This window comes from Haliotis rubra, unplaced genomic scaffold (genome assembly GCF_003918875.1).
Source record: "Haliotis rubra isolate DU_JTF1 unplaced genomic scaffold, ASM391887v1 Scf44, whole genome shotgun sequence".
Classification (NCBI taxonomy): domain Eukaryota; kingdom Metazoa; phylum Mollusca; class Gastropoda; order Lepetellida; family Haliotidae; genus Haliotis; species Haliotis rubra.
The window spans coordinates 2,924,056-2,934,628 of record NW_025767124.1 but is presented as its reverse complement, the minus strand read 5'-3'; the positions used below and the strand labels follow the sequence as shown (position 1 = coordinate 2,934,628).

The following is a 10,573-nucleotide window of genomic DNA, read 5'->3' as shown; positions in this document are numbered from 1 at the left end:
TTTCTACAACACTACCACCACTACTGACTGCTACTACCACGACTACTACTAAATACAACCTATATTTCTACAACACTACCACCACTGCTACTGCTACTACCACGACTACTACTAAATACAACCTATATTTCTACAACACAACCACCATTGCTACTCCTACTACCACGACTACTTCTAAATACAACCTATATTTCTACAACACTACCAAGACTTCTTCTACCTCGACTACTACTAAATACAACCTATATTTCTACAACACTACCACCACTGCTACTACCACGACTACTACTAAATACAACCTATATTTCTACAACACTACCACCACTGCTACTACCACGTCTACTACTACGTACAACTTATATTTCTACAACACTACCACCATTGCTGCTGCTACCACCACGACTACTACTAAATACAACCTATATTTCTACAACACTACCACCACTGCTGCTGCTACCACCACGACTACTACTAAATACAACCTATATTTCTACAACACTACCACCACTACTACTGCTGCTGCTACTACCACGACTACTACTAAATACAACCTATATTTCTACAACACTACCACCACTGCTACTACCACGACTACTACTAAATACAACCTATATTTCTACAACACTACCACCACTGCTACTGCTACTACCACGACTACTACTAAATACAACCTATATTTCTACAACACTACCACCACTGCTACTGCTACTACCACGACTACTACTAAATACAACCTATATTTCTGCAACACTACCACCACTGCTACTGCTACTACCACGACTACTACTAAATACAACCTATATTTCTACAACACTACCACCACTGCTACTGCTACCCACGACTACTACTAAATACAACCTATATTTCTACAACACTACCACCACTGCTACTACCACGACTACTACTAAATACAACCTATATTTCTACAACACTACCACCACTGCTACTGCTACCACCACGACTACTACTAAATACAACCTATATTTCTACAACACTACCACCACTGCTGCTGCTACCACCACGACTACTACTAAATACAACCTATATTTATACAACACTACCACCACTACTACTGCTACTACCACGACTACTACTAAATACAACCTATATTTCTACAACACTACCACCACTACTACTGCTACTACCACGACTACTACTAAATACAACCTATATTTCTACAACACTACCACCACTGCTACTGCTACCACAACGACTACTACTAAATACAACCTATATTTCTACAACACTACCACCACTGCTGCTGATACCACCACGACTACTACTAAATACAACCTATATTTCTACAACACTACCACCACTGCTACTGCTACTACCACGACTACTACTAAATACAACCTATATTTCTACTACACTACCACCACTACTACTGCTACTACCACGACTACTACTAAGTAGAACGCAAACTATTTCTACACTACCACCACTGCTACTGCTACTACCACGACTACTACTAAATACAACCTATTTTTCTACAACACTACCACCACTGCTACTACCACGACTACTACTAAATACAACCTATATTTCTACAACACTACCACCACTGCTACTGCTACTACCAAGACTACTACTAAATACAACCTATATTTCTACAACACTACCACCACTGCTACTGCTACTACCACGACTACTACTAAATACAACCTATATTTCTACAACACTACCACCACTGCTACTGCTACTACCACGACTACTACTAAATACAACCTATATTTCTACAACACTACCAACACTGCTACTACTACCACGACTACTACTAAATACAACCTATATTTCTACAACACTACCACCACTGCTACTACCACGACTACTACTAAATACAACCTATATTTCTACAACACTACCACCACTGCTACTACTACCACGTCGACTACTACTAAATACAACTTATATTTCTACAACACTACCACCACTGTTGCTGCTACTACCACGACTACTACTAAATACAACCTATATTTCTACAACACTACCACCACTGCTACTGCTACTGCTACTACCACGACTACTACTAAATACAACCTATATTTCTACAACACTACCACCACTGCTACTGCTACTACCACGACTACTACTAAATACAACCTATATTTCTACAACACTACCACCACTGCTACTGCTACTACCACGACTACTACTAAATACAACCTATATTTCTACAACACTACCACCACTGCTGCTGCTACTACCACGACTACTACTAAATACAACCTATATTTCTACAACACTACCACCACTGCTCACTGCTACTGCTACTACCACGACTACTACTAAATACAACCTATATTTCTACAACACTACCACCACTGCTACTGCTACTACCACGACTACTACTAAATACAACCTATATTTCTACAACACTACCACTACTGCTACTACTACGACTACTACTAAATACAACCTATATTTCTACAACACTACCACCACTGCTACTGCTACTACCACGACTACTACTAAATACAACACATATTTCTACAACACTACCACCACTACTACTGCTACTACCACGACTACTACTACGTACAGCCTATATTTCTACAACACTACCACCACTGCTGCTGCTGCTACTACCACGACTACTACTAAATACAACACTTATTTCTACAACACTACCACCACTACTACTGCTACTACCACGACTACTACTACGTACAGCCTATATTTCTACAACACTACCACCACTGCTGCTGCTGCTGCTGCTACCACGACTACTACTAAATACAACACATATTTCTACAAAACTACCACCACCACTTCTACTGCTGCTGCTACTGCCACTTCCACGACTACCACATAATTTCTCACAGCGCTAGTCTCAAAGCTTCTGACCCTATTACCCTGCCCGCTACTTGTGTTCTCAACTTCCTTGGAAGTATACAGCCACAGCTACTTGTCACGTTTATCAAACAGAACAATTATGTTTTCCTCTCAAATATATTGTCATTTAATTCCATAACGTGAAACAGTTGATATTTTGACGCGATACTGCGCCATTGCTGAATCTTGTCACGTTACTCCATGATGTAAATATGACAAAAACCTATAAGACAAAAAGTCTGTATATAAATATCCGTAACGTTGCAGTTAAAATATATATTATTTTAAATAATTTTAACTGAACATGATACTGCATAAGATGATATCTCTACTTGTGCTCGTCAAAACAATAATGTCTACATTCATTAAAAAATATGGACAACATATAATAACTTTGTCGCTGCTTGAAACTGCGCACTATCTATCTCTCCTGACGTTTAATACTCGTCAATACTCGGATCGTGAAATATTAATTCACTCGTGACAGATTGCCCGAAATTCTACGTAGTGTGTAGGTACCGTCTGAATAATGCAAGCCCATACCCACTTAAGGATCATTCCGTCATCGGTCTTTCTTGGAACCATGAAACAACAAGAAGGATACTCCACACGCAGTGTTGAAACTACCACGTCACATCGTCCACAGCCTAATGTAGAACAGCCTGTCCTTATCAATCTTATGTCCCTATCTGGAATCTTAATATGGTCCTATCAGGGAAGTGTGTGGGTGTTGTAGGTTTGTGTTGCAGTCCGCATACAGTAGGAACTGCTATTTTCCTTAATGGATAAGGACAGGGTTTTCTCGTATTATTATTTGCTCTAAAATCGACATCCGGGTATAATTGACCTAGATTTTAATGTTTCTAGCACTGGTTTCAGACGCTGCTCGTTCCACGAGATAAATTCACCCTGTTATAGTTTAGTCAATTGCATTAAAGCAACCACCCCCACCCCCCCCAAAAAGAAAAAAAGAAAAAAAGGAGAACAAAAATATATATAAATTAAATTTTTAAAAATAAAAAAAAATAAAAACAACACACCAAAAACTGAAAAAGAAAAAAGAGGAAAAAACAAAGAAAAACCCCCGAAAAAACAACAACAACAGTCCAGAACAACAACAACAACAACAAACATCGGAGAAAGGACAGAGTCCATTGTACGACTGGGTCTATATCATGAGCACATGTTTAGGTATCACGATGAAACGATCCGATTCGACATTTTCAAAGCTTGTGTTAGCCTTGATTTTTGTATCTTTGTTTAAACAACTTTTAAGTCGCATGAACCTCTTTGAAATCTTCTCTGGAAGAAAATGCTCTGTTGTAACAACTTAATGTATATATACTAGGCACATAAAGAAACTGTGCATACAAAAATTTAACATCTAAATTTATCAAACCTGTGTAGACAAATAAGGATTTAAACTCAGAGATTAGTGACATGTATCCAACATGCATGCACGTGCCACGTGCCGTGGCGTCAGTGGGTTCGTCCTTGAGACGTGCAATACGTTGTTGCACGTGCATTCCGGGAAAGAGAAACAGAGCAAATGAATGCCACACAATACTGTCACTTTGGAAAGCTCAACCCATGCCCTTGCGATCGTTCAAAAAATTAAACGGCTATTGAAACGCATAGCATGCCAAGGCTCACGTCTGCACAACGTCATGAGGCCATTGGGATGGTCCGTGGGGGAATGTCTCAACGACAAGTGGCTGCACATTTCCACTGCCACCGGAACACCATTTCTGCACTGGTGAGACGCTACCAGAACACAAATGACGTCATCGATCGGCCACGTTCTGGACGTCCACGTGTAACAACGCCAAGACAGGACAGATGGATAAGGGTGACCCATCTTCGCCACAGGTTTCAGACTGCAGTGATGACTGCCCGAACCATCCCAGGACTTCGCCGTATCCACCCCAACACAGTTCGACAACGTTTACGTCATCACGGGATCAGACCACGACGTCCTGCCATACGGCCTATCCTGACACAACGTCATCGACAAGCTCGCCGAATGTGGTGCCGAAATTATGTCCGCAGACCCTTGTTTTGGGGAGAAATGTTGTTTTACAGATGAGTCCAGGTTAAACATAGGGATGGACGTCAACGTGCCTATAGACGCGTGGGAGAACGTTATGCACAGGCCTGTGTCTTGGAGAGGAATCGCTTTGGTGGTGGTTCCGTGATGATTTGGGGTGGAATAACAGCACGCCAAAGAACTCCTTTGGTGATTGTTCAGGGCAACTTAACTGGTGTGGGCTACAGGGATCAGATTCTTCGACCTGTGGCAATTCCTTTTCTGCAACGTCATGGCCCTGGGTTAACATTCCAACAGGACAATGCCCGCCCTCATACGGCAAGGGTTGCTATGGATTTCTTGCAACACCACAACGTTGACTTACTGCCTTGGCCTGCAAATTCACCGGATCTCTCCCCGATAGAGCATGTTTGGGACGAGATGGATCGACGTCTACGCCGTCTTCCTCATCCGCCAGATAACGTCCTTGACCTTGCAACAGAACTTGAGAGAATCTGGCGTGACATCCCACAAGCCTTCCTTGCACGTTTGATAGGTTCTATGCGTCGTCGATGCACTGCTGTTCTCAATGCCGATGGTGGACATACCCGTTATTGAGCTTGTGACATGGTCGTTTGACCCCTGTCCCGCGTGTGGATTCGTGACGTCATAGTGATTGACTTTTCAATTGAAATTCTCCCGACTTCTTATGGTCTCATGATCCCTCCATTAAGGTTTATATGTACCTTTGACATTGTTATCGTACTTATCAACTGGGATAATATTTTGACAATGCACAGTTTCTTTATGTGGCTAGTATAGTTGTGAAATGTGGACACTAAACGCTCGACCTCCTGGAATATTGCTGAAATTTGACTATTGTAAAGCTGAGTCACCCGACTTGTCACAGTAACTTTGAATCTTTATACATACGTCTTAATATGAAACCATCTCGTCTGTTTCACTAGCTTTTTCTGCTTTACGTTTCGGTGGGTAAATCATTTTGAGGGAATCGGATGTTCCCAGATCAGCGGGAAGGGGAGCACATTCCGTACCCATGGAGATGCCTATTTTGGGTATAAATGCCCAATTCCCAAATTTCACACGAATAAGTCCAGCATTTCACATATTGTTTGCCCCGTTAACGCATGCCAAGGGATCAACTAATGAGTTCTCCCTTCAGTTTGTCTTGTGGGATAGAGATGGGTTACAAGTCTTTTGAGAATGTAATGATATTATTCAACTATCAAATATTTTTTGTGAAAATAAAGAATGCCCAACTGTGATTGTGTAAGGATTTTGGTCAATCTACGGAAAGGGGACATTGCGGAACATTTGCTTCATCCAGGAATATATCACTCTCATTACGCGATATTTCACTCTTATTATGCAATATATCACTCTCACTACGCGATATTTCACTCTTATTATACAATATATCACTCTCATTACGCGATATTTCACTCTTATTATACAATATATCACTCTCATTACGCGATATCTCACTCTTATTATACAATATATTACTCTCATTACGCGATATTTCACTCTTATTATAGAATATACCACTCTCGTTACGCGATATTTCACTCTTATTATACAATATATCACTCTCGTTACGCGATATTTCACTCTTGTTATACAATATATCACTCTCATTACGCGATATTTCACTCTTATTATACAATATATCACTCTCATTACGCGATATTTCACTCTTATTATACAATATATTACTCTCATTACGCGATATGTCACTCTTATTATGCAATATATTACTCTCATATAGGCGATATTTCACTCTTATTATACAATATATCACTCTCACTCACTCTTATTATACAATATATCACTCTCATTACGCGATATTTCACTCTTATTATACAATATATCACTCTCGTTACGCGATATTTCACTCTTATTATATTTCACTCTCTTGATTGCTCTTATTATGCAATACAATATATCACTCTCATTACGCGATATTTCACTCTTATTATACAATATATCACTCTCATTACGCGATATGTCACTCTTATTATACAATATATTACTCTCATTACGCGATATGTCACTCTTATTATACAATATATTACTCTCATTACGCGATATGTCACTCTTATTATACAATATATCACTCTCATTACGCGATATGTCACTCTTATTATGCAATATATCACTCTCATTAAGCGATGTACCACGTACATGTATTACGCAGATAACGTAACGTTTACACGTGGTGGAAGTGAGTTTAGTGTTATTCTGATCCTCCTTTCGTCCAATGAAAAGCCGCGTATAGTGTAAGCTTCACCTTAAACAAGTATACCTGAGCATCTAACGAACGTTGTTATTGTTAACAGTAAATACGTTTGTTTGTTGTTTAACTCCGCACTTAGCAATATTCCTGCTATATGGCGGTTTTCTATAACCGAGTCTGGACAAGACACTCCAGTGATAAACATCATGAGCATCGATGTACGCAACTAGGAATCCGATGACGTGTCAACCAAGTCAGCGAGCCAAGTCAAAACATTGATTACACAACAGTCTCGTGTCCTGTTGACTGGGTTTCGTCCTATTGCGCAACTTAGTACAATAACCAGTCGAGAATTTAGAGACCAACTCATTTAACTGGATACATAAATATTCATCAGTATTATTTGATACATCTAAGCACTTGCATATTGCAACACTACGCTCCTTATAATCCTTGCAAACATGTCGTGCAGCGTGCTCTGTTGTACAGCGAGCACTGACAAACAGAAACCTGGAAATCGTGGAAATCTCAAAACGAGGCTCTGCCGCTAGAAACGTTTGGCGGTATGGTACGGACTTGATATTATATCAATCACATTGTGCGTTACAGGACTACACTGAATAAGCGCATAAAACACATAACAGATGTAACCAGTGAGCCAGATGCATTGTGAATCATTTTACGACCTCATCAAACTGAGGCAGTCTGTGACAGCTCAGTTAAGATCATGCTGCCTACACCACGCCATAAAATATAGAAATACGATGTTATTTAAGTTTAAAATTCATTTGTAAATACCATTTTTTATGAAACAATGAACTGGAATTCAGTGTAACCATAGTTGTTTGTGATGTCCATTTTCACTTTCACACGAGAAAATTCGGATCGGCTGAAAAGTAGGTCATTGTCTGAATAGGTTAATGAGACTCATGTTTCGGTTTGTGACCACCTGATCCCGTTAGTCGCCTCTTACGAGAAGCATGGGTTGCTGAGGACCAATTCTAACCCGGATCGTCGCCAGCATACAAAATCAGCGATCTAACCCAGTCAGTCGCTTTGTGTGCTGGGGATTAGGTGCCTGACTCTGAGGGTGTGGGTTTGAATCCCGGATGGGACTCAACCCAACAAAACCACTAGAATCTGTATTTACTGAGAAAGTGTAATCCCAAATATAACATAAGTAACAAGAAAAATCAGTGGTTATTTCGTGTGACATACTCAATACGGGTATCACCGGCTGTGTTCTTGGACCTTAGGTTTCCAGTGTTTCGCCGACTGTTCTCAGCCTAGTAAAGTTTTGTCAAGTCAATGTTACAGCATATACGTCCAGTATATAGAAGCATATCATGGAATGATTAGTTTCATGAGTAGATTATATAAACACAGTTATTCCAGGTTTCATTTCAGTATTGTATTTGTGACAAAACAACACCTGGAATGATCTGGCGAGTTTAATTGACCACAGTAACCTACATAACGCCATGGAATGGCAGCCTTACACATCTGACACATTGCGCACCGTTAACCACACCCTATGTCGTGTTAACCGCTGGACACCTCCATGGGGGGTCTCCTTCTCCAGACCAAGAAGTGCCAATACCTGCAAGACTCTTGCCTGACGTGACACAGGTAGATGCACGGAGACCGCGTGATTGGAATTTAATAATTGATGGAGTCCTTTCTTGAGAGTCAACAATCACGTAGCAGTTCTCCAAAGCGCCACATCCCCCGGGACTCGAATACACGTCCCAAATAACTTAATTAAGCTTAAATATTCTACCTTGATTGTGCTTGAATTAATCTTTGATAGAAGCCTCATTACTCTATCAGTGTAGGATATGGGAAGGCTGGTCGCTAAAGTTTCTTTAGTTGCCGAATTTTCCTTTCCCTTGTGCAGTTAGGACGCTACGGACCAAACTACTGGAGAGGTGTTCCGTGCCCAAAATTCTGGCCAGGCTTATGGCTGGTTTCCGTTTGCTAGCTCTGGTTCTGGCAGTATTGGGATGTTGTATAGGTATGTATAATTATATTGAAAACATAAAATGTATACAGGTGCTTTTTTCGATTATTTCAAATGGAAAGGCAATGAATGATATTTTCTGTTTTGAGCTCCATGGAAATAGCAAATGTTAACGTCAAGAAATTGTTCGTAAGATACTTCTTCAAATAATTGACATGATGTTTTATCAAACATAGAACTATGGCTAACATGGAAAACGGGTTGGATAAATTCTAGGTATGAATGTTTCCCATATGAGTGCATTTGCTATACAATCTTCTGATGGGAATGTCATATTAAGTCAATGAAATATTTTTCTCCAAATAATTTGGGGAAAACGCCCCGGGAACACACATTTAGACTTATTTCGATATTTGGCGTTCAATACGTCAAGATTATGCAAGTATTGAAGGGGACAATGCCCAGTTTACATCCATTTGCGCACTCCTGTTAACATTCAGAATGGCTTTTTATATGCCTTGTATGTTTTGAACTATGATGGTCTAGTGTAAGGGCCTCATCAAACCTCTCCTTATGTTTTGTTGATTTTGTAAATGCCTCGATATGTCAGAACAGAACAGAACTTGTATTACGCTCAGGTGTGGATACTCGACATAAGAGGTACAAATATACAGTTAGGAATACATAGGATGGCGAGATGGCTTACAAGGAAGATGCCAATGCTTTAACTGACCACGATACAATATTTACACAGAAAGTCAAGGTTATCTGATCATGGCCATGAAAAGTTTTCTTAAACCATAGGTCATCACATTTAATAAATAAACCTTTACATTTACGTTGAGATAATAATGGTTTTTGAGCCTTCAAAATCAATTGTAACAAACTTCAGAAATCTTATGGAGATGATACAATTAATATTCTTTTAAGGTACGATTTGGTCTCTTTCTGGTAGATACCAAATGTGAGACTGAAAATACATGTTTTAACTATTGTTGTTAAAGTTCAAACACTTGTTCAAACAGCGAAATTGTAACAATCATAATGTCAGTAGTTCTAACTCTTATAATCATTTATGATACACCAACGGCTAATGTATATTCAGTTAGGGATGAGTCCAGGTTTTTGAAGAAATTGCACCTGTATGAAAATTGGGTAAAGAACGTTATTTTGGTCAAGATTTTTAAAGCTCGTTTTCTGAAACTCAGAGGAACATTGAACATTTTTAAACATTGATTTGTAAATGACTTTCAATTCAATCATATAAATATTACAACTTCTTTCGTTTCCTTTTTCGCACTGTTCTCAGTGAAATTACATTTCTTTCTATAAAGCCTAAATACAAGTAGATTTAAAAAATATATATATCCAAATAAACAGGAATACTTGAGCAGTAGATCGGTCTCCAAGCAGGCGCTGTTGGTCACAACCTTGTTGTGTTGATCATAAACTGACGCTGTTGGTCTCAACCTTGTACAGTTGATCATAAACTGAC

The 10,573-nt window shown here is 39.5% G+C and overlaps 1 protein-coding gene across 1 annotated transcript in view; it reads left to right on the top strand.

Annotated features, from left to right (window-relative positions):
* Positions 1-8,971: 8,971 nt before the first annotated feature.
* LOC124289408 overlaps positions 8,972-10,573 on the top strand; it is a 39,085-nt gene continuing 37,483 nt past the window's right edge. The window contains 1 exon segment of the mRNA XM_046726029.1: positions 8,972-9,132. Within this exon segment, the coding sequence (XP_046581985.1) occupies positions 9,078-9,132 (55 nt within the window). The 5' untranslated portion in view covers positions 8,972-9,077.